This window comes from Haematobia irritans, chromosome 5 (assembly GCF_050003625.1).
Source record: "Haematobia irritans isolate KBUSLIRL chromosome 5, ASM5000362v1, whole genome shotgun sequence".
In the NCBI taxonomy this organism is placed as follows: Eukaryota; Metazoa; Arthropoda; class Insecta; order Diptera; family Muscidae; genus Haematobia; species Haematobia irritans.
In genome coordinates, this window is record NC_134401.1 from 20696951 (window position 1) to 20723454 (window position 26504).

At 29.7% G+C, this 26504-nt stretch overlaps 2 protein-coding genes across 2 annotated transcripts in view; both read right to left on the bottom strand.

Moving 5' to 3' along the window:
• Positions 1-26504, bottom strand: part of LOC142239373 (venom serine protease 34) — a 155769-nt gene that overhangs the window by 127471 nt on the left and 1794 nt on the right. Inside the window, exon 2 of the mRNA XM_075311155.1 lies at positions 4245-4320. Within this exon, the coding sequence (XP_075167270.1) occupies positions 4245-4256 (12 nt within the window). The 5' untranslated portion in view covers positions 4257-4320. The remainder of the gene's footprint in view (positions 1-4244; positions 4321-26504) is intronic.
• Positions 20116-25671, bottom strand: LOC142239564 (uncharacterized). Its single transcript, XM_075311358.1, has one exon. It carries the CDS (start codon positions 25669-25671, stop codon positions 20116-20118), a length of 5556 nt encoding a protein of 1851 aa, XP_075167473.1.

Consider the following 26504-nt stretch of genomic DNA (forward strand, 5'->3'; position numbering starts at 1 on the left):
TCACGGAATTTTCGGTTGCAAAAATACTAAACAATGTCTTATGGGTAGCGGAAATTTCGTTAGAAGTGCGCACCGGGCTATGTGGAAGAAACTGTGGACGGTCGATAACATCGTCTGCTTTACCATTTCGGTATCACAAATGCCTATGCATTTCTGTTACGTAGATATGTATATCGGGCTTAAGAAATCTATGGCTATTTCTGCCCACGAAAATTCAATGCGATGTCATTACCGACAGATTTGCATAAAATATATGTAAAAAATTTCTTATGGGCTTTTAAATAACGCTCTGTATGAAATTCTAGCGACAAATCTCTTACCTATAAGATATGTATATTATTATATCATACATATTTTAAGGTCTAACTAATATTTCTGTTGTCTGCCAGTAATTCAATTATGGGAGAATATCAAAACAATCGATAACATAGTACTGTCACAAATTTCGCTATTAAAAATGCCTATACATATCTTATGTATAGGCATAATCATCGGGCTTTAGGTTACATTTAAGAACTACCCCAATATATTTGTTCAAAGCTACTATGCTCAACGAAAAGTTACTTGCCCCACTAACCATAATAAAGCATTTTGTTTTTGCTATTTTGCCGTATCATGAAGAACTGAAAATGGTAAGAAGCAGAAACCATAAGAAAATCCGAAAAAAACACACAACAACGAAAGTAGTACTGCGCTTGCTCAAATAAATTCACGTTTAGATTTTTATTTACAACCAAGAGTAACTGGCCACCCAATAAACGTGAATGGAATTCTTCAGTTAAAATTATAATTATTTGTTGTTTATAGAACATAATATTTTATTTTGCTGATAGGTGCCGTTATTAAAAAAAGAGACACACAAAATTTAGCTTCTTTTGACCGAATGACACTTTTAATAACTTTTCCCCTTACTCACTTTGAATTTTATTATTAGTTTTGAAGAAGGGGGAAGTTATGGAATTATATTAACAGAATAATATTTTTTTATGAAGAATCAATAGTTCCATGATAATAATAATAAAAGGAAGTTTGAAGAAAGGAAGCGGAAGATATGTTTGGCCTCATTTAGAGGAGACAGTTTTATATAATAAACAGATGAATGAACTGCCTTATCGATATTTAACAGAGCAATAGCTGCGCTCAAAAAAACAGCGAACCCACCAGAAAGGAAATTTTTGGTTAATTTTAAAAATTTTAAAAATTTTCACAAAAATAATTTAATATTTTTGGACAAATTTAAGAAAATTTACTGGACATAATTATTCATTTTTTTCAATTGTAAAAGAAAATTTCGTAGTTTGAATGAAAAAATTGGATTCCAAAATTGTAAAAATATCTTTAGTGCCAAACGAAGTTCGAGATGGGCCGATTATTGGTAAAATTGACAAATTTTAAGAAATTATGAACTATTTTGTGGGAGACACGAATTTAGTAAATCTTTAGCTTCATTTGTGTATTATTTTTACACTTTTTTAGTTCATAGGAGAAAGATGTACAACCACGGTTGCCAAAAATAATCTACCAAAATTTGAAGAAAATTTTACCAAATATCTACCAAATTTAAAAAATCTTATTTTGGAGTTTTTAATCCAATTTTTGTGGTTTGTATAAAAAACTCCAAAAAATGTTTTATTTTTAATTTAGAAGTTTATTTAAATATTACCATATATATTAGGATCTCCCTTATTAACGACAATTTTTTGGGTTTATAAATATCCCTTGAATTGAACATGTGTCGAATTTTTAACGTTTTAACGATTTTAACTTGCACCAACCAGGCAGAACATATTTACAATGGACATTGATATTAAAGATATTGAATTTATAGTCAATTTTGTGAAAATGTTGTTTCTATAGAAAATTTTCTCAAAATTTTATTTTATAGAAAATTTTTGTCAAAATTCTATTTTTATAGAAACTTTTGTCGAAATTTTATTTCTATAGAAATTTGTTTTCAAAATTTTATTTCTAAAGAAAATTTTGTCAACATTTTATTTCTATAGTAAGTTTTGTTTCTATAGAAAATTTTCTTTTTGAAAAATTTTTATTTCTATAGAAAAATTTGTCAAATTTTTATTTCTATAAAAAACTTTTTCGAAAACATATTTCAAATTTACAAATTAGGTTACAATTTTATTTCATTTTTAAAAATTGTCTCAAAAATTTATTTCTATAGAAAATTTTGTCAAAATTTTATTTCTATAGAAAATTTTGTCAAAATTTTATTTCTATAGAAACTTTTGTCGAAATTTATTTCTATAGAAAATTTTGTCACAATTTTATTTTTATAGAAAATTTTGTCAAAATTTTATTTCTATAGAAAATTTTGTCAAAATTTTATTTCTATAGAAAATTTTGTCAAAATTTTATTTCTATAGAAACTTTTGTCGAAATTTTATTTCTATAGAAAATTGTTTCACAATTTTATTTTTATTGAAAATTTTGTCAAAATTTTATTTCTATAGAAAATTTTGTCAAAATTTTATTTCTATAGAAAATTTTGTCAAAATTTTATTTTTATAGAAAATTTGGTCAAAATTTGTATATCTATAGAAAATTTTGTCAAAATTTTCTTTCTATAAAAAAATTTGCCAAAACTTTATTTCTATACATTTGGCTAAAATTTTATTTCGTTTTGAAAATTTTTTCAAAAATTTTTATTTCTATAGAAAAATTTGTCAATTTTTATTTCTATAAAAAATTTTATCAAAATCTTATTTCTATGGAAAATTTGGTTAAAATTTTATTTCTTTTTTTTTAAATTTTCTCAACAATTTATTTCTATACAAAATTTTCTCAAGTCATTTCTATAACAAATTGTTGGAGAGAATATTTGTGGAATAAGTGGCTTTGGACTCTGTCCAATGGAAAAAACTCCAACCCCGGTTATAGACAGTCCAATTATATCACTTCGTAATCGTTTTTGCCCACTTTGGGCACTGTTCATAGGATACTAAAAACCTTGAACCCCGACCACACTGAAAAAATATTTACGTGATATTAAAGATTACGCAACCTCAATTTTAGGATGCGCAATTTACACCCTATTAAGGATAAATTTCTTTAAAATAATGAAATTTTAATTAAAAGAAAGTTTATAATCTTTGCTTCAAAAATTTTTTTCATTAAATTTAGGACACACATTTTGAAAATTTGCGTCCCTACGTTAAAGTTGCATGTCTTTAAACTAAGGCAAATTTTTTTTAAGTAAAAAAAACACATTTCTGATTTAAAGAAATCGTCCTTAAATTAGCTGAAATATTTAATCTTCAAATTTAAGATAAAAACCCTTCAAATATAGGCTAAGACTTATTTTGAGGATTTAGCATCTTTGATTTAAAGTTTTTTTGGAATTAAGAAAATAATTTTTACTTCGAAGTATCCGTCATAATTTGGATTTTTAAACTGCCATTTGTTTGTAACGTGTACGTGCATAGCTCTATAATTATACCGGAAAATGGAATGAAAATTCGATAAATGAGATCCGTATCCCAATTTTAATTTTATAGATCCTATATTTCTTTGGCACGGAATCAATACCAAAATCCTTAAAGGAAGGTCAAAATCTTTGGATCCAAGTAAACTTTTTTGAGTGCAAGGGCCGTCCACCCTTATCGTTTTAGGTTCGCTTTAGTCCATTTTGGATCTATCTAAAGGAGAAAGTCTTAAACCTCGCCATCCATATGAAATCTGTTGCTACACAATTCTATTCGGAACAACAAAAAGGTGCACAGTTGCCACCATTGTCCAGACCCAGAAAGCGAAAATGCCACCCAATTGAAAACGAAGCACAATCCCAAAAAGTAATTGGGGCTCATTCTTATTTGGGGTTTATTTTCATAATGCACGCGGGCTCCAAAAATAAAATGTAGTCACACGAATTTTGATGCTGTTGTTTTCCGTATAATTATTTGGGCTCCTACTTCATTCAGATTTTGAGGCTCATTTTCACGGGGCCCCCATTCATAGCCTTCATAAGAGTTCATTTTCATTCCATAAAGATTACAATGTTGAAATACCCAGGAAAACCTGGGTAAATAATTGATGAACTGCTGTCCAAGAATATTTGTGCCTTACAGCCCCATACCACAAATGGGATAGTTTCCACAATCACTTAAAGAGATTCTGAATCCTACCATGTAGCACATACATTTGTGGTTTATATCTCACGCACTAAATTTTTTGCTCATATCTCGTCCATGCTTACAATTTATCTATTGGTAATGCTACGAAGAAGTACCTACCTCATAGGACATGTTCTCAGTGTTGCCAGTATTGGTGATTTTTTCCCAAAATCTCGATCTGTTTTCAATTCGCAAGCTGAAATGCAAAAATTTATGTTTTTTCAGTTTTTAAATTATTACAAGATTTCTAAAGCAGAGTATATTCCTTCATCTCTTAAAAAAAAAACTTATCAACAATTTATTGGGGATATTTGTGATTTTTTTTTTTGATTTTTGGCGTCAAAGTTTGGGGACAAGAGCCAGAAAAATACTGGCATCACTGAATGTCCTCGAGGAATTACTCAAGATTTCCATATAATAGGAATTTGCTTACCAATTTTGAATGACAGTCTTTGTTGGCTAAAATTAACCACTAAACATCTGTTAAAATATTTCCACACACAGAATTAAATTCAAATTTCCAGTTACAGGACCTTAAACTGCAAAAATAATATTGTACATTTTTAAACATTTAATATTTTTCAGTTTTTAAATTATTACGAAGTTTCTTTCCTATAGCGGAGTTGTAGAAAATTCTTGCCAAAATTTTATTGGGGATATTTGTTAGTAATTTTTAATTGGAGATTTTTGGGAACCAGAGCGTCAAAGTTTGGGGACAAGTGGCAGAAAAATACAGGCATCACTGAATGTCCTTGTGAAAGTAATCGCTTTTCAAAAAGACTTGTAAAAAATGTATTGGGGATATTTGTGGGGATTTTTTTTTTATTGGTGATTTTTGGGAACCAGAGCGTCAAAGTTTGGGGACAAGTGGCAGAAAAATACAGGCATCACTGAATGTCCTTGTGAAAGTAATTAAGATTTCCATTTAATAGCAATTGCTTACCAATTTTTAATGAGAGTTTTTGTTGACTCAAAATAAACTACTAAACATCTGTTAAAATATTCCCACACACAGTATTAAATTCAAATTTCCTCACACAGGACCTTAAACTGAGTCATAAACCTCAAAACTTAAACGAAATGCATTGTAATGCAACTCAACATTTCAACCCTTATGAAAACTTTAGCAATGGATTGCAAGTAAAAAGGTTCATCTACCAAAACCTATATCAATCCATGGACGACACAAGTACAGTTTTCAAATATAATCAAACCAAACAGTGCAATCCTTCAAACATTCCATAGCATAGGAAATTTTTGGGAGGAAGGAGGACTACCAACTAGGTATGGTGAGAAAAACTTTTTCTCACGATCGCCAACACAAACAACAACAGCAGCAGCACCACCACCACCAAAATCACCTTATGACTTCAATGACGCTTATTGTAAAGGTATGACGGAGTGTTGTTAGTCCTGGATGTCATGTTCCATAGAATGCCAAATTTGAATGTTGATCAAAACGACAAGGAGGCAAACAAAATCCACGTGCAAAAGGGGGAAGTCAGTCATACATTAAAAACAAGGACAAGAAAAAAACGAAAACCACCACCACCGCCACATAATCATCATCAGCTCTAACAACCTCCAGGCCGGGAAAAAAGCACTATGGACACACATACACACTCTGGGCAATACCTATGATATGCACATATCTTTCGTTCGTTGCGGAAGGAACTTGAGGAAGTCTCTTGCGAAGGACAATTAAAATTCTAAAGGTAAGGTAAGGAGATAAACAACAATAAGTGGGAGAGGGAGAGAACATAAGAAGCTAGCAAACAAGGCAAGACGCCCCTATTTCCAAATGAAGCGATCGCCCATTTGTACCTATGGGAATTTTTGTTCCCTTAGCATTTTGTGTCGCATGTGGTGGCATTTCATTTCAGGGGTAACAAAGGATCCTCATAAGGAAAAGTTTTAAACACGTGAGAGCCTGGGAACTTTTTTTACGTTTAGCCTTATTAGACATTTGTAGTCACTCCACACCCTTATCGATGACGCTACACAAATTCTTTGGAAAAGTCATAATGATTATGATTACAATTCCCAGAGTCCATCAGCTTATCAAGGCAAAGAAAAGAATCACACATGATCCTTGATGCACTATTCCCAAGTAGGGGAGGACGTTTAGTGAAATGAATTTTGTTGATTTTTTATCATCGTGTTTTATTTAAAAATAAATTCCATTGTTTACATAAAAAATCTATAAAAAGCTTTGCCTCCCACTTGAAGTGTTTCTGCTCCATAGGGAGATTTTACTACATGGAAATGTGTGAACATATGTATTTGAAAAAAAGGGATATCTTTTGTGGTGTAGGGTTTAAAAGGGATTATATATGTATGTGATCATATAAAAATCTTTAAAGATTTTGATTTACTTTTATCAGATGGTGATCATAAATTTTCCATAAACTTAAACAATTTCCTAAGAAGAAGGAGTATTGACATAAAATTTCGTGGTTATAAGTTGCAATCAGTGTTGCTAGTATTTTTCAGGCTCTTGTCCCCAAAGTGGAAGACTTTCGTCCCAAAATTTAAATTAAAATACCTAACAGTTAGACTGGATACAAAGTTGACCGTAAGTGCCGCCCAGCAAAAAAAAAAAAAAAATGGAAGTTGTTCTACAAATTTTTCTTTTAAAGCGCATCGATTTTTTAAACTTCCGATGCAGTCCCTTTTGATGACAAGACCACAAATATTTCTTTTAAAGCCCATCGCGGCATCCCCCATCCATTTTTTTTCAAACAATAGAAAATCAATAAAAACGAAAAAAAAGAAAAAAAGAAATTTCATCACCGCTGGGATTTGAACCTGTGCCGTTCGATTTTTCACTTCCATGGAAGTTCTTTTGAGAAAGTTTTGCAAATTACGTGAATTTTTTTTTTCACAAGGCCATTTTTTTTCGTAAGGCCATTTGGTCACAATTCAAGAAACAACGATGTGAACAGACCTGTGCAGGAACAGGAATAAAAGGGAGATTGCCAACACTGGATTCGTCGGTTCCCTGTCGCGGTTGCCACAATTCTACCAAAAATGGTAAATTTTTTACTGTTTGGTAGAATTTTTGATGTTTTGGTAGATTTTACAAAGCATTTATCTTCATGCTTAATTTTTCTATAGAAATAAAATTTTGACAAAATTGTCTATAGAAATAAAATTTTGACAAAATTTTCTATAGAAATAAAATTTTGTCAAAATTTTCTACGGAAATAAAATTTTGACAAAATTCTTATGGAAATAAAATTTTGACAAAATTTTCTATGGAAATAAAATTTTGACAAAATTTTCTATGGAAATAAAATTTCTATAGAAATAAAATTTTGACAACATTTTCTATAGAAATAAAATATTGACAAAATTTTCTATGGAAATAAAATTTTGCCAACATTTTCTATGGAAATAAAATTTTGACAAAATTTTCTATAGAAATAAAATGTTGACAAAATTTTCTATAGAAATAAAATATTGACAAAATTTTCTATAGAAATAAAATTTTGACAAAATTTTCTATAGAAATAAAATTTTGACAAAATTTTCTATAGAAATAAAATTTTGACAAAATTTTCTATAGAAATAAAATTTTGAAAACATTTTCTATAGAAATAAAATTTTGACAAAATTTTCTATAGAAATAAAATTTTGACAAAATTTTCTATAGTAATAAAATATTGAAAAAAATTTTCTACGGAAATAAAATTTTGACAAAATTTTCTATGGAAATAAAATGTTGACAAAATTTTCTATGCAAATAAAATTTTGATAAAATTTCCTGTAGAAATAAAATTTTGACATAATTTTCAATAGAAATAAAATTTTAACAAAACTTTCTATGGAAATAAAATTTTGACAAAAAAATTCTATAGAAATAAAATGTTGACAAAATTTTCTGTAGAAATAAAATTTTGACAAAATGTAGATTTTACAAAACATTCTCCTCCATACTTCAATTTTCTTTAGAAACAAATTTGACAAAATTTTCTATAGAAATAAAATGTTGAACAAATTTTCTATGGAAATATAGTGTTGACAAAATTTTCTATAGAAATAAAATATTGACAAAATTTTCTACGGAAATAAAATTTTGACAAAATTCTTATGGAAATAAAATTTTGACAAAATTTTCTATGGAAATAAAATTTTGACAAAATTTTCTATGGAAATAAAATTTCTATAGAAATAAAATTTTGACAACATTTTCTATAGAAATAAAATATTGACAAAATTTTCTATGGAAATAAAATTTTGCCAACATTTTCTATGGAAATAAAATTTTGACAAAATTTTCTATAGAAATAAATGTTGACAAATTTTTCTATAGAAATAAAATATTGACAAAATTTTCTATAGAAATAAAATTTTGACAAAATTTTCTATAGAAATACAATTTTGACAAAATTTTCTATAGAAATAAAATTTTGAAAACATTTTCTATAGAAATAAAATTTTGACAAAATTTTCTATAGAAATAAAATTTTGACAAAATTTTCTATAGAAATAAAATATTGAAAAAAAAATTTCTATGCAAATAAAATTTTGACAAAATTTTCTACGGAAATAAAATTTTGACAAAATTTTCTATGGAAATAAAATGTTGACAAAATTTTCTATGCAAATAAATTTTTGATAAAATTTCCTGTAGAAATAAAATTTTGACATAATTTTCAATAGAAATAAAATTTTAACAAAACTTTCTATGGAAATAAAATTTTGACAAAAAAATTCTATAGAAATAAAATGTTGACAAAATTTTCTGTAGAAATAAAATTTTGACAAAATGTAGATTTTACAAAACATTCTCCTCCATACTTCAATTTTCTTTAGTAAAAAATTTGACAAAATTTTCTATAAAAATACAATTTTTAAAAAATTTTCTATAGAAATAAAATGTTGAACAAATTTTCTATGGAAATATAGTGTTGACAAAATTTTCTATAGAAATAAAATATTGACAAAATTTTCTATGGAAATAAAATTTTGACAAAATTTTCCATGGAAATAAAATTTTGACAAAATTTTCTATACAAATAAAATGTTGACAAAATTTTCTTTAGAAAAAAATTTGACAAAATTTTCTATAAAAATACAATTTTTAAAAAATTTTCTATAGAAATAAAATTTTGACAAAATTTTCTATAGAAATAAAATTTTGACAAAATTTTCTATAGAAATTAAATTTTGACAAAATTTTTTGTAGAAATAAAATTTTGACAAAATTTTCTATAGAAATAAAATTTTGACAAAATTTTCTATAGAAATAAAATTTTTACAATATTTTCTATAGAAATAAAATTTTGACAAAAATTTCCTATAGAAATAAATTTTTGACAAAATTATCTATAGAAATAAAATATTGACAAAATTTGAGGTGATAATATTCCTTCTCTGGGTACCCGAATTTCATTCTACAACATTGCAAGTATAGCTTTAATGGGCCCGCGGGGGCTTACAAATTTATTTCAAAATCTGTAACCAATAACCGAATTTTCATCGACCGTTACAGAATATACATTTCCTTTTTTGATCTTTTGCAAATCGGATGTGTCCTTTTTGTCAGAATCTCCCTTATCTCCAGAGACAATAAAATAAACATCTTGAGATTTCCACAAGAACACCCTACACAATTTTGGCACACTTTTGATATAAAAATCTAACGAGAGAATAACAACAACAAACAAAAGCAATGGGATTAAAATTTGAAAAACCTTCTAAAGTCATAGGCAAAGGTGTGCAGTCAACTTCTTAAAGGACACTGAAGAAGAAGAATAAAACAAAAACGACCACTGGAAGAAAATACAACAACAAAAACACAACAAACTTCCCTTAGATTTAGTAACGGACATTACAGGCCATCATGAGTATGGGGTAGACAAACATCAAAAATTCAGGCGGCTGCAAAAAAAAAGGAACCCAAGATGTAACATCAACAAAAATCGTTGGTGGAGTGGATCATTGATCTTAAAAAGTAAAGGGCATGTGCCAAAATCAAGAATGGAGGTTATTACAGGGACTGCTATTAGATTTGATTCAATGAATGTAGGGAAGGCATGCGCTAAAGAGCAGCTGCTCATGGTCTCTATCATATGATCATGATGTAATTATGACTCTACATTATAGCCAGTCTAAGGAAATTCCAAGATGCTGAAGAATTTTTTCTCCCTTTTTTCCTTTCATTTTCTAAACATCTTGAAATGAAAACACAAAGGATTAAAGTAAAGGATTAAGCCATGAAGGGTATTTTGAAAAGGGTCATGATGTTCTAGTTAGAAGTGTTCTCTAATACAACTACAAGGAGCAAGACCTCAGGTGTTTACACAGATTCCCGCTAAGGAGTGTAAATGGTTTCTTGATTAAGATCATTAATGAAACACCTGATTTGATGGGGCTACTAAGTCATATGGATAACATATTCTAGGATCTAACTCTAAATGTGGAAAAGACCGAAAGAGTTTTGAGCTCGCAATTGAGCGCAAAAATAAATAGAAATAAAATTTTGACAAAATTTTCTATAGAATTAAAATTTTAAAAAAATTTTATATAGAAATGAAATTTTGACAAAATTTTCAAAAGAAATAAAATTTTGACAAAGTTTTCTACAGAAATAAAATTTTGACAAAATTTTCTATAGAAATAAAATATTGACAAAATTTTCTATAGAAATAAAATTTTGACAAAATTTCCTATAGAAATAAAATTTTCCTAATTTTTTTTTAAATATAATATTTTGACAAAATTTTCTATAGAATTAAAATTTTAACAAAATTTTCTATAGAAATAAAATATTGACAAAATTTTCTATAGAAATAAAGTTTTGACAAAATTTCCTATAGAAATAAAATTTTCCTAATTTTTTTGTTTAAATATATATTTTGACAAAATTTTCTATAGAATTAAAATTTTAACAAAATTTTCTACAGAAATTAAATTTTGACAAAATTTTCTATAGAAATAAAGTTTTGACAAAATTTCCTATAGAAATAAAATTTTCCTAATTTTTTTTTAAATATATATTTTGACAAAATTTTCTATAGAATTAAAATTTTAACAAAATTTTCTACAGAAATGAAATTTTGACAAAATTTTCTATAGAAATAAAATTTTGACTAAATTTTCTATAGAAATAAATTTTCCTAATTTTTTTTTAGAAATAATATTTTGACAAAATTTCTATAGAATTAAAATTTTAACAAAATTTTCTATAGAAATGAAATTTTGACAAAATTTTCTATAGAAATGAAATTTTGAAAAAATTTTCTATAGAAATAAAATTTTGACAAAATTTTCTATAGAAATAAAATTTTGACAAAATTTTCTACAGAAATAAAATGTTGACCAAATTTGCTATAGAAATAAAATTTTGACAAAATTTTCTATAGAAAAATGTTGACAAAATTTTCTATAGAAATTAAATTTTGACAAAATTTTCCATAGAACTAAAATTTTGACAAAATTTTCTATAGAAATAAAATTTTGACAAAATTTTCTATAGAAATAAAATTTTGACAAAATTTTCTATAGAAATTAAATTTTGACAAAATTTTCTATAGAAATGAAATTTTGACAAAATTTTCTATAGAAATGAAATTTTGACAAAATTTTCTATAGAAATAAAATTTTGACAAAATTTTCTATAGAAATAATATTTTGACAAAATTTTCTATAGAAATAAAATTTTGACAAAATTTTCTATAGAAATAAAATTTTGACAAAATTTTCTATAGAAATAAAATTTTGACAAAATTTTCTATAGAAATAAAATTTTGACAAAATTTTCTGTAGAAATAAAATTTTGACAAAATTTTCTATAGAAATAAAATTTTCCTAATTTTTTTTTAGAAATAATATTTTGACAAAATTTTCTATAGAAACGAAATTTTGACAAAATTTTCTATAGAAATAAAATTTTGAAAAAATTTTCTAAAGAAATAAAATTTTGACAAAATTTTCTATAGAAATAAAATTTTGACAAAATTTTCTATAGAAATACAATTTTGACAAAATTTGCTATAGAAATAAAATTTTGACAAAATTTTCTATAGAAATAAAATTTTTACAAAGTTTTCTATAGAAATAAAATTTTGACAAAATTTCTATAGAAATACAATTTTGATAAAATTTGCTATAGAAATAAAATTTTGACAAAATTTTCTATAGAAATAAAATTTTTACAGAGTTTTCTATAGAAATAAAATTGTGTCGAAATTTTCTATAGAATAAAATTTTGACAAAATTTTGTGTAGAAATACAATTTTTAGAAAATTTTCTATAGAAATAAAATTTCCTAAAAAAAATAAATTAAAACTACTATTACTTTTGGGTTCTTTAGGCAAATTAGACTGACATATCCACTAGATATCTAATTTTCTACTCAAATTAATCTACATTTAAGCTGGAAGTGTGCCACAAACTACCAAAATGTTGGTATAATTATTAACCCCAAACGATTTAAATGTTGATAAAAGAGTTTACACTAAAATAAAACTCTTTGCTATACTTCTGCATTTCCATAACCCAAACAACATTTAAAATTGATCCTTACACTTCCCAAAACCGAAAAACATACAAAAAACACCCACTTTTCTGTTTCTCCGTCTGATATTCACATCACATAATATTATTATGATGAGAAGTTTTTCAATTCCCACCAAAGTCAAATCGAACATATGGTCATGAAATTTTGGGCCGATGCAAACAGTAGCCTTCGAAGAGACTAAACGATTCGAATGCACGATTTTTATATTAATATTCGTTTTTTTATGCTCGTAAAAAATTACTACTCTCTATTACACGGCAGAGTAAGAAATAAACTGAAGAGAATACTTGATGTGGGAAAGAGTATTCGACATAAAAGGGGGTGCTGAATGGTTCAGGTTTGGAATGACAGATTTTTCGAGGATATATCATTTGTGCCTAAATTATTTGTGATTAAGTTCAAGCATGTATATGTGATTGTGCTATATTTGGTTCAAATACTACAAGCGGTTATTATCGATAATCTCAAACACCTCAAAGTGGTCACAATGTTTGTTTATTGCACTATAACATACATCGTTGCAATACTACTAGCAGCGCTTACAAGCCCCCCAAAGTATTTGTGTGAGAATTATTCTTGATCAAGTTCAAGCTTAATACCATGATTGCGTTATATTCGTTCTAATATCACAGACAGCCATTTTTGACCAGCTCAAATGCCTCAAAATGAACAAAATGTTTTTGTATTGCACTACTAATGGTTGTATTATATTGGTAGAGTGCCAAAAATTGTTTAAAAGCCTTCCTAAAGTCTTTGTGTCTGTAGAAGAAAAATTTACACTGGCAGCATTCCACGTTTTCCACAGTTGGTAGAATTCTACTAAAAATTGTAAATTTTTTACTGTTTGGTATATTGGTAGAATTCTTTACGCTTTGGTAGATTTTTTCTATAGAAATAAAATTTCGACAACATTTTATATAGGAATAAAATTCTGACAACATTTTCTATAGAAATAACATTTATATAAAATTTCTATAGAAATAAAATTTTGATAATTTTTTCTATAGAACTAAAGTTTCGACTAAATTTTCTATAAAATAAATTTTTTATACAATTTTCTATAGAAATAAAAAGTAGACAAAATTTCCTAAAAAAAATAAAATTTTTACAAAAATTTCCATAGAAATAAAATTTTGACAATATTGTCTAAATAAAATTTCGACTAGATTTTCTATAAAACTAACACTTAGACAAAATTTTCTACAGAAATAAAATTTAGACAAAATTTTCTAAAAAACAACAAAAAAATTGGACAGAAGTTTCTACAGAAATAAAATTTTGACAAAATCTTCTATGGAAATAAAATTTTGACAAAATTTTGTATAGAAATAAAATTTTGACAAAGTTTTCGATAAAAATAGCATTTTGATAAAATTTTCTATAGAAATAAAATTTTGACACAATTTTCTATAGAAATAAAATTTCGACAAAATTTTCTATAGAAATAAAATTTTGACAAAATTTCCTATAGAAATAAAATTTTGACAAAATTTTCTATGGAAATAAAATTTTTACAAAAATTTCCATAGAAATAAAATTTTGACAAAATTACCCATAGAACTAAAATTTTGACAAAATTTCCCATAGAAATAAAATTTCAACAAAATTTTCTTTAGAAATAAAAATTTGGCAACATTTTTCTATAGAAATAAAATTTTGACAAAATTTTGTATAGAAATAAAATTTTGACAAAGTTTTCGATAAAAATAACATTTTGATAAAATTTTCTATAGAAATAAAATTTTGACACAATTTTCTATAGAAATAAAATTTCGACTAAATTTTCTATCGAAATAACATTTAGAAAAAATTTTATATAGAAATGCAATTATGACAAAATTTTCTATAGAAATAAAATTTTAACAAAATTATCTATAGAAATAACATTTATATAAAATTTCTATAGGAATAAAATTTTAATAAAAGTTTCTACATAAATAACCTTTTTGACAAAAGTGTACAATGGAAATAAAATGTTGACGAAAATTTCTTTAAAAATATAAATTTGGCAAAAATTTTCTATAGAAATAAAATTTTGATAATTTTTTCTATAGAACTAAAGTTTCGACTAAATTTTCTATAAAATAAAATTTTGATACAATTTTCTATAGAAATAAAAAGTAGACAAAATTTTCTAAAAAAATAAAATTTTGACAATATTGTCTAAATAAAATTTCGACTAGATTTTCTATAAAACTAACACTTAGACAAAATTTTCTACAGAAATAAAATGTAGACAAAATTTTCTAAAAAAAAATTGACAGAAGTTTCTACAAAAATAAAATTTTGACAAAATCTTATATAGAAATAAAATTTTGACAAAATTTTGTATAGAAATAAAATTTTGACAAATTTTTCGATAAAAATAACATTTTGATAAAATTTTCTGTAGAAATAAAATTTTGACAAAATTTTCTATAGAAATAAAATTTTGACAAAATTTAGTATGGAAATAAAATTTAGAAAAAATTTTCGATTTAAAAAAATTTTGACAAAATTTTCTATAGAAATAAAATTTTGACAAAATTTCCCATAGAAATAAAATTTCAACGAAATTTTCTTTAGAAATAAAAATTTGGCAAAATTTTTCTATAGAAATTTTTGTAGATATAAAATTTTAACACTGGCAGCATTCCCAATATTGTTTACAAACCACCAAAAGCATTTGTGCCTTAATGATTAGTGATGAAATACAAGCTCTGATTGCATTATATTTGTTTCAAATATCATAAGCGGCTATTGTTGGTGATCTTAAAAACCTCAAAGTGGCATGTTTCAAAATGTACACTATCTGACACCAAAGAAAAAAGATAGATTCGAAAGAGGATTGGTAACTCTGATATGAATCCTATTGATTTCACGCAACGCTCAACCATATATTTTATATAAAATCCCCCGAATTATGCAAATTAGTCCCCAAAACCCTGTACTGAAAATTTGTAATCTGATAACAATTGTACGAATTTAAATTTCAAATTTCTTTCATGCCAAAATGGTACCCACTTTAATCCTTGATTATTATTAATACCTTTCTCACAGTTATGTTTATTACTCCTGATTAATTTCTATACCTCCCCCATCTCGAGTCTATTTCATATACACCAATGAAATATTTTATTCCAAACTCCCCCCATTACAAAAAATGGATTCGTTTTCCACAGACTCCCTAATGAGAAAGCCTTATTGCAAGAAAAAAAAATCATCAATATTTTCATATATTGTTTTGTGGGATCCTTGGTTAAAAAAAAACTGGACCGTGTACTCTCGCGTCTACCTAGCACACAACTCAATAAATGTTTGCATGTTGATGTCGTGTCCTGCCATGTCCACTTAACAAATTGTGGCACATGTGTTGAGGTCTTGGGAATTATGAATTGTGGTGTGACACCCTAAGAATAGTGACTGAGGAGTTTGTTCCACTTCATTCCCCATGATCCTCTAGGGAAGTTTGGTGTTCATTATTTTATGATGAATGTAATGGATTTCTTATTTATTTATAAACTTTTTTTGTTTTATTTTGAAATTATGAGAATCCTTGGCAACCACCCATATTCATTACGTCTTCATAATTTCTTGGTTTGTGTTGTGGGTGCTCAAGAGGGTGGCGCGGGAGAAAAAGTCATATATGCGTGATAGGATGGCAAAAGGTGATCATGGGAATTTAAGGAGATTCTAATTGAAATGTCAACGATATGTAAGACAGCCGATCATAATTGGAAAAGTACTGTTTTCTATAAAAAAAGATACTTACAGTCAAAATACCGTGTGAACTATTGCAAGGACTTTTATAAAAAAAATGTTTGTGATGGACTATGTGAGAACAGAATTTTTAAAAATCTTGGAAATTGGATTTTTGGCTAGAAAAAAATAAGTTAAATTAGATTTAAGGATGTGCAGTTTCTCGAATAAACAGCAGCCATTGTTTGACCTCAAGACCCTATGTATTTTTGCAATTCCTTTCAAACTTTTGTAATTCTTCTCAAACTTAGCTATTCACAAAAGCGGAGACATACACGGTTGTCACACTTGGTAGACTTCTATCGAAACTGATAGATTTTTTACTGTTTGGTAGATTGGTAGAATTCTTGATGATTTGGTAGAAAATATTCTATAGAAATAAAGTTTTGACAAAATATGCTATAGGAATAAAATTTTGCAAAAATTTTCTATAGAAATAAAATTTTGCAAAAATTTTCTGTAGAAATAAAATTTTACAAAATTTTCTTTAGAAATAAAATTATAAAAAAAAATTCTATAGAAATAACATTTTGACAAAATTTCCTATAGAATAAAAATTGGACGAAATTTATTTTAGAATAAAATTTTGACAAAATGTGTTATAGAAATAAAATTTTGCAAGAATTTTCTATAGATATAAAATTTTGCAAAAATTTTCTATAGAAATAAAATTTTACAAAATTTTCTTTAGAAATAATTTTTTTAGAAAATTTTCTATACAGATAAAATCTTGATAAAATTTTATATAGAAATAAAATTTTGACAAAATTTTCTATAGAAATAAAATTTTATAAAATTTTCTTTAGACATAAAATTTTATAAAATTTTCTGTAGAAATAACATTTTTAGAAAATTTTCTTTAGAAATTAAATTTTATTAAATTTTCTGTAGAAATAAAATTTTTAGAAAATTTTCTATACAGATAAAATCTTGATAAAATTTTCTATAGAAATAAAATTTTGACAAAATTTTCTATAGAAATAAAATTTTATAAAATTTTCTTTAGAAATAAAATTTTATAAAATTTTCTGTAGAAATAAAATTTTTAGAAAATTTTCTATACAGATAAAATCTTGATAAAATTTTCTATAGAATATAAAAAGGAGGTCCCTTTTCATTGAGCTTAACATGGAATCGGGCAGCGCTCAGTGATAAGAGAGAAGTTCACCAATGTGGTATCACAATGGACTGAATAGTCTAAATGAGCCTGATACATCGGGCTGCCACCTAACCTAACATAACCTATAGAAGTATAATTTTACAAAATTATCTATAGAAATAAAATTTTGCAAAAAATTTTCTATAGAAATAAAATTTTACAAAATTTTCTTTAGAAATAAAATTTTGACAAAATTTTCTATAGAAATAAAATTTTGACAACATTTTCTATAGAAATAAAATTTTGACAAAATTTTCTATAGAAATAAAATTTTGACAAAATTGCATATAAAAATAAAATTTTGACAAACTTTTCTATAGAAATAAAATTTTGACAAAATTTTCTATAGAAATAAAATTTCGACAAAATTTTGTATTTCTTTGGTAGGTTTTTGTTTAAATTTTCTCCAAATTTTAGTAGATTATTTTTGTATGGAATACAAATCAGTTTGAGTTGAAAAGCGTAAAATGACCATACATTTAAATTTAAAGACTAAGAAAATTTCAATTTACCTCTCTTATAGACCAAAAATGAAGTATCTAATTAATTTTAAAAGTTCTCTCTTAAGTGCTCTTTCCTACAAAACCCAATGAACAGAGTTGCCGCTATCTATTATATTACCCCACAGCCTTCTTAATAAAAACCACAAAATCTCTTTACAACAGTCAACGACAACAAAAATGTGCAACAGTGAAAATTAAAAGTTTTTTCTTTTGCTATATAGAAAAAGAAACATCTGCCTTTATTATCGTAGTTTTTCCTCGTCTTTGACATCTTAAAAGAAATTTTATTGATTGTGCACTGTGAAAAATGCCCTTAAGACATCATTAAATCTAATCCCTCTTTCTCGTTGTAAAATAATAAAAATTGTTTCTGACACAAGGCAAAATGCTCACATGCCATAAAAATAGACGCGTGTTGCAAAAATCGCATAAGGATCGTATGAAAAGACTCAGGTAAAAGAAAAACTTTTGGTCTTAAGAAAGCCGAGCACCAATAACCACCACCACCCCCTTTTTAGTAAAAGAAGAAAACGCAAGGCCCGAACTTTCTTTCAAGATAATCAAAAGGCGTCATTCAACCCCCAATTTATTAGCCACGGGCCAAATCACCACATCGTTCAGCACTATGTGTTATGATCGTATATAGAAACAGCTGCTGTTTTCAAACTTTCAAAAAGATTTTCTCTTCAAAGAATGCAAAACGAAGATGATGATGGTGAGGTCGAAGATGACGATGACCAAAAAAAGCCGGCTGTGCCAATTTCTTATAGCCTACCACATAATATTCCCTCCCCTTTTATAGATGAATTTCGTTTTTTTTTTCTTTAAGCAATGAAAAATCTTTTAATTATCCTGCCCTTGGAATATGGCCTGGGCAATGCTAATGAATTACTTTTCTTTTTGGATCATCGAAAACTAAAATTTAGGGACCTAAAACAAATTTTTTGGGAACAGCTGCAAGAAAATCGAATTAAAATCAAAGACAATTTTATAGAAAAAATATTGGTCTCTTTTTTTAAATTAATTAAAATTTAAATGATTTAAGATAAAACACTCGGTAGAATGAAATGCTACTTAATATTCTGATTATCGATATCCTTGTCAGTTGCTAATATTTTCTTGATCTTATTTCAAATTTTCGTCTTGAAGGTAAAGAAAGAATAGCGGCAATACTTAAACCTCTCTTCCTTCCTTATTACACTACTTGGTAGGAGTAAAGGTTAGGTTGAGAAGGGGAGTCGGATCCTATCCGCCTCATGTCACAGACATCTAGGAGGAATTAGGTTTGTTGTCTGATATTTTACTATCCCGTCTTTAACCTATATGTCAAGTTCCCTCTTGTTCGCCAAGTAGGTCCAAACTTGGATCATATCTCAGACCGAATGACAAGATTTACTTATCGAAGCCTTATTCTCTTGCACGATTTGTCAGATCCTAATACTGTTCGGGTTCCTCTACTTGTCAACCATTGGACTTCCTGGTTGTTCCATAGTGCCATGTGTGTGACATTCCCTAGATTAGATTAGGTTAGGTGGCAGCCCGATGTATCAGGCTCACTTAGACTATTCAGTCCATTGTGATAACACATTGGTGAACTTCTCTCTTATCACTGAGTGCTGCCCGATTCCATGTTAAGCTCAATGACAAGTGTTACTTGAAATCGCGAAACAATTTTTAATAGCGTCCTTTTGTTTTAGTTATTTGAAATAAAACACTTTTAAATATTTGTGATTCAATTTATTTCAAAGTTCAAATTAGCTTGTTAAATTCAAAGGCGCTTTAAAATAATTTGTTCTGAACTGATCTCCACTTTGTCACAAACTGTATCGTCTATAATGATTTTATTCGACAGGCAATTTTTGGTATACGTGACTTTAGTTAAAGGACCGTTACTCTAATATACATTAAAATTCATATGTATTGGAGAACAAAAGAAAGAGTATTTATGTATGTATTATATCATCATAAAGAGAGGATGAGAAATGAAATATTTAGCAAAAATAAAGAAAGATACAATAAAAAATGGAGTACGATAAAAACAATAAAGATGAAGGCAAAATACATTTAAGCGGCAACAGTTCCCTCCCCCGTAAACGAGTCCACAGGATCGAGTTTGCTCATAGGTTTGCCGGTTACATCCAGGACTGCCAATTTAGATACGGGTCTTTCCAATGTATTTTGCTTAGTTTTTACCACAGCTCTTCGAACTTGTCCATCATGAGCAACCACCGTATTGATAACGATTCCTTTTGGCCAACGGTTTCTTGGTAACTCCGGGTCAACAATAACAACTACATCACCATTTTTGATGGGCGATTGTTTTATAAACCACTTACTTCTTTTTGTTATGATGGGTACATATTCCTTCAACCACCTTTTCCAAAATTTATTGGCGAAATCTTGGGTTTTGTACCACCGTTGCCTTAAGTCGATGTTCTCAGTTGGAATTGGTTTATAGCCATCTGATGAACCAATCAATAGATGATTGGGTGTAATCGCCTCATCGTCACTGCATTCAAGAGAAACGAATGTTAGGGGGCGACAGTTTATGATGAACTCTGCTTCACAGAGCGCTGTCCTCAGGCTTTCATCGGTGAAACTCATCGAAGGGCATATAGCATACAACGCTGTTTTTATTGATCGGACGAGCCTCTCCCATACTCCGCCCATATGGGGCGCGGCTGGCGGATTAAACTTCCAACTTATCTGTTCAAAGCTGCCTTTAACAATAGTGTAATCTATCTCTTGTAGTGGGTTACATATAATTTTCTCCGCGGCTTTAAAATTGGTGCCATTATCTGAGTAGAATTCTCTTGGTGTTCCTCGTCTGGAGATAAAATTCCTTATAGCCATTATACAGGAGCTTGTATCCAAGCTAAACGCTACTTCGATGTGTACAGCACGTACGGTTAAGCACGTGAAAATGACTCCCCATCTTTTCTCACGTCTTCTACCCACTGAAACATGGAAGGGGCCAAAATAATCAACTCCAACGAAAGTAAATGGGCGCTCAAACGCTGCGAGCCTTGCTGCTGGAAGTGCGGCCATTTGTGGTATATTCGGTTTGGCATTATTGAGTTTGCACCATTGGCAATCCCGACGCACTCTTCTAAATAGAACTCTCAATTTTGGTATGTAGTAGTGACTTCTTATTTCATTAAGTGCTGTTTCATGAGATTGGTGGTAGAATTTCTCATGAAAGCTTTTTACTATTAAATATGTTAAATGGTGTTTACTGGGCAAAACAACTATATCTTCATGGTTGTTAAGGAATTCAGCTCTTCCTCTGCATTTTATGACGTCATTCTTGTCTAAGTATACATTGAGGGCCAATATGCCACTATTTTTCTCTACTGGCTTGCCATTTTTTAAGTATAGAAAATCTTTTCTGTATTCACTTTGCTGTGCGATTCTGATTAGAAATAATTTCGCCTTTTCGATTGTGTTGCTGTCGATTTTATATGTTTTTGTTGATTTCTTGTTTACTGCCATATCCTTCAATCTGTAGCAATATAAAAGGAATGTGGCGGTAGCACGATACATTCGTCTCCAATCTGAGAAGTACTTGAAGTTGAGTTGCAATTGCGCACACTTTTCAATAACGAGAGCGCTTCGTTTTATTTCTGTGTCATCGAGGGGACCGAAATCAGAACATTGAGGCCAATATGTATTACTAAGTCGTAGGAATTGGGGACCCTCGAACCACATCTGAGTGTTAGGAGGCGTAGGATTTTTTGTAGACAAATCGGCTGGGTTTAGTTTTGAGGGCACCCATCTCCACTGATCTACATTTGTTATTTCGAGTATTTCGCCAACCCTGTGCATAACGAATTGCTGGAAATTTTTTGGATCTTGTTGAAGCCATCGAAGAACTGTTTTGGCGTCAGTCCACCAAAACTTGGACCGTATTTTTAAACGATCGATGCCGGCAACTGTTCTAGCGAGTCTAGCTCCAAGTTGGGCTGCTAATAGTTCCATTCTTGGTATGGAAAACGGCTTCAACGGTGCCACCTTACTTTTGGCCGCAACTAAAGATACCGACACATTATTGTTTTCTACAGCCCTCAGATAGCATACAGCTGAATATGCATTTTCGCCGGCATCTACAAAGGTATGTAATTGGACGTCTTCTGGGTTTGAAATCGTAGGATAGAAGCAACGAGAGACTCGAACAGTAACGATTTTGTGAATATTACTTTTCCACTTGAGCCATTTTTGGTTTAGAGATTCACTTAATTCTTCGTCCCAGCCTATCTTAGAACGCCATATGTCTTGGAGTAACAATTTTAATCCTATGGTGTAACAGGATACAAAGCCAAGCGGGTCGAAAATGGACATAAGGACCTGTAGTGCTTCACGTTTTGTCGGTTTTAAGTCTTCATTTAGGATATTACGCTTTAGCCTGGCGAACCTGCAAATATACCTAAATTCATCGTCATTAGGCTCCCAATACAAACCTAGTATTTTCGTTGTTGAGCCCAAATCCTTGGGGTTTTGATGAGACAGCGTGGGCCCGTTTAACATTTCCAAAACCATTTTAGAGTTTGATGACCAATTATGCATCTTAAAGGAGGCTGCTTCATGGATTTCTTTGACTTGCATTGCTAGTTGTAATGCTTCTTCTTCATTTGGTGCACAGTCAATGAAATCATCGACGTAATGATGCTCTTGTATAGCAGCAACAGCTCGTGGGTATTTGTTTTTAAAGAGATCTGCATTTTTGTTGCGTATGTAGTGTGCTATACAAGGAGCACAGCTGATTCCGAATGTTAACGCTTTCATAACAAAAACACTAGGCTTGTGAGGTTCATCATTGGGCTCATACCATAAAAAACGTTGGGCATGCATATCATTTTCTCTGACGTTTACTCTGTGGAACATTTCGGATATATCGCCACAGATAGCCACTCTGTCCATTCGAAACTTTAGTAAGATCTCTACTAGCGGTTTAAGGAAATCTGGCCCAGGCATTATGAAATCATTTAATGAAACACCGTTCGATTTCGACGCGGCATCCCACACCAGTCTGACCTTATCAGGTTTATTAGGATTTTTTACGATGAATATAGGCAAGTACCAGGTTTTATCATTATGCTTTTCTGACTCTTCCTTTGTTAATTTTCTTGCATAGCCTTTTAAAATGAGGTTAGATATCTGAGTTTGTATTGCCGTACATAAGTCGGGATCCTTACGCATTTTTTTGTTTAAACAGTCCAAGCGGTTAAGTGCTTGATTGAAGCTGGCAGGCAGTCGTACATTTTCGTCACGCCATAATAAACCTGTTTCATAATGGTTATTCACTAGCTTACATGTTCTTTCCAATATGTGCATGGCTTTATTGTCTTCAGAAGAAAATAATTGTGTCGGACGGACTGACTCAAGAGTGAAATAACTTTTCACCATTTCATGCAGTTCCTCGTACTTTTTCTGGCAGTCACAGGAATGCATATTTATTCTAAAGTCTCGTGCTGTTTCTGAACTGGAGGCCTGCAGCGTCCATCCTAATCGTGTTTTTGATGCAATAGGTTGGTTGCGAGGACCTTCTCGTACTTTTAGGGGAACTGCCAAATGCCAATTGTCTACCCCTATTAAAATTGTTGGTTTCGCATTGAAATGCGACTGCAAGGGTAGATTTGATAAATACGGGTAACTCTTGGCAATTTGATGCATATCGACGGTTTGAGCTGAAAGGCCTAAATTGCAAACTGTATGTACTCCAATCAACTTGTATTTTTTATTGCTCGTTAAGCCTGATATGTCTAAGTTCGCCTTGACAGAGTCCGCTTCCATACGTGTAGTGTCCCCCGTCCATCTTAAGCATAAGGGGTCACCCTCACCCACAATACCCAATTCATCGAAAGTACTTTTTTCCATTAGGGTAACAGCAGATCCTTCATCTAGAAATGCATATAACGTCGTTATTTTATTTTTAGTGTGTATATTTATTGGAATGATTCTAAATAACGGCTGTGAATAGTCGTGTTTGTTGTTGTGAGCATTTACGACCGGGCTCTGATGAATTGGTTGGTCAATATTTTCAGCCACACTTTGTTGAATATCGAGCTTCTTATGAAGTAAAGGATGGTGTTTATATTTGCATCCGTCGACTCCACATTCGTTGTTGGAATAACACTTTCGTCTGTGCCTCCCCAAACACTGCCTACATAGATTTTTTCCTTTAATACATTCCCATTTTTCATTAAGGTTCATTTTTTTGAAGGTTTCACATTTGGGTACCTTATGACCTGGCTCACTGCATATTACACACATTGTACTTACGTTGTTTCTGCTGCTGTTAATTTGATTGCTGGTAGGATGAGTATTGTCATCTTCCCGACTATGAGTATTAATCGCAGAACCCACTTTACCGAACATTGGTGTTACTGTACATGCGGCTTCAGCCATTTGAAACAACCAGTCACTAAATACTTTTACGACAGGAGTAGTTTCATCTTTAAGCGACATCGCCCAGTTGAGTTTGTAGTTGTTCGGAAGCTTGTCGACCAATTCTTTCACAAGAAGTGGATTGTTCAAATGGGAATTTAATTTACATCCTTCCATTGTGGAACATATGTTGCGTACACACATCGCATATTCAATAAGTGCATCCAATTTGTCTTTAATTGCCGGCATATTTCTGGCCTTAGAAATGGCGCGGTCGAGGATATGCTCGGGCCTTCCAAAGCACATACGTAATGTTTCGATTATTTCCGGGACCATCTGTGGAAGAAGCAGCTTACTCTTAACAATTTCTCGGGCTTTTCCTTTGAGTGCAGTTTGTAGCCTAATTAAATTTTCCTCGTTGGAAAATCCGGCAACCGAGGTACTGTTTTCAAAACTACATATAAAAAGGGGCCACTCTTCCGGATCTCCGTTGAACGTTGGTAGCTGTTTTGGTATAGCATGTCTCGCAGCAACTTGTTCGGGCGTTGGTCCTCTAGTACGAGATGTTATCGACATTCCTGGTGTTATTAGTTGATCAGTCGGAATTAAATTTCCACTTGTCTCGGAAAGTATTTTATATTTAGATTCCAAATATTGGCGCTTAATTTCCATCTCCTCTTCCAGCTTCTGAAGTTCTAAATTCCGTTGCTTTGCAAGTTGTTCCATAGACACATTTACTCCGGACATTGGTTGAAGGTTTGATGTATTAGCTTGAGTAAATGTTTGCATTGAAATGGAATTTGGTATATGATAAGATGGTAACGGTGTTTTTGAAATTGACGATATTGGTGCTGTCACTAGTGATGTAGTTTTTGTTCCAAACGCTGTTGTCGGTTGTCTTACAAAATTCTTCGCTGTAGCTGTAACATTTGCTGACGGAACAAAATCTGAACTTGTTGTGACCAGCAACGATTGGTTTCCATAATGTACCACACCATTTCCATTGCCATTACTGGTAGGTGTAGACGTATGAGTTGCCAAATCAATTTGTCCATTAGATGTTAATGCGGTTCTGCAATTTGGACAATTCCAACTAATATTTGCTATCTCATTATCTACTCCCACACAGCCAAAGTGGTACCATTGATCACAACCATCACACTGTACCATTTCCTCCGTATCTTTCTCGGAACACATTTTACAGTTTTGATCGTTTACACTTTGCGGATCAGTCATTTTGACTTCAAGAGGTTATTGAAAATTATTTTAAAGAAATGTTACTTGAAATCGCGAAACAATTTTTAATAGCGTCCTTTTGTTTTAGTTATTTGAAATAAAACACTTTTAAATATTTGTGATTCAATTTATTTCAAAGTTCAAATTAGCTTGTTAAATTCAAAGGCGCTTTAAAATAATTTGTTCTGAACTGATCTCCACTTTGTCACAAACTGTATCGTCTATAATGATTTTATTCGACAGGCAATTTTTGGTATACGTGACTTTAGTTAAAGGACCGTTACTCTAATATACATTAAAATTCATATGTATTGGAGAACAAAAGAAAGAGTATTTATGTATGTATTATATCATCATAAAGAGAGGATGAGAAATGAAATATTTAGCAAAAATAAAGAAAGATACAATAAAAAATGGAGTACGATAAAAACAATAAAGATGAAGGCAAAATACATTTAAGCGGCAACAACAAGGGACCTCCTTTTTATAGCCGAGTCCGAACGGCGTTCCACATTGCAGTGAATCCACTTAGAGAAGCTTTGAAACCCTCAGAAATGTCAGGGTTTCAAAGCCACCGCTGAAAAACTTTTTGGGGTTCGGTTGAAGCAGGAATCGAACCCACGACCTTGTGTATGCAAGGCGGGCATGCTAACCATTGCACCACGGTGGCTCCCTAAGTTTACACTCGGTACCAGCGTTGCCCCAACTAAATTTGTTTTGGAGCAACATTTTTCCATATTTAGACAAAAATCGTAACAACGCACCATTTTTCCTCATTAAAAAAATATAACATTTAAAAGTTACGATTTTTTTATTTTACTTCGATAGAAAAT

Bases quoted from the DNA above. Each gene is read 5' to 3' on its own strand.
- LOC142239564 (XM_075311358.1), bottom strand. From the start codon at position 25,671: ATGACTGATCCGCAAAGTGTAAACGATCAAAACTGTAAAATGTGTTCC.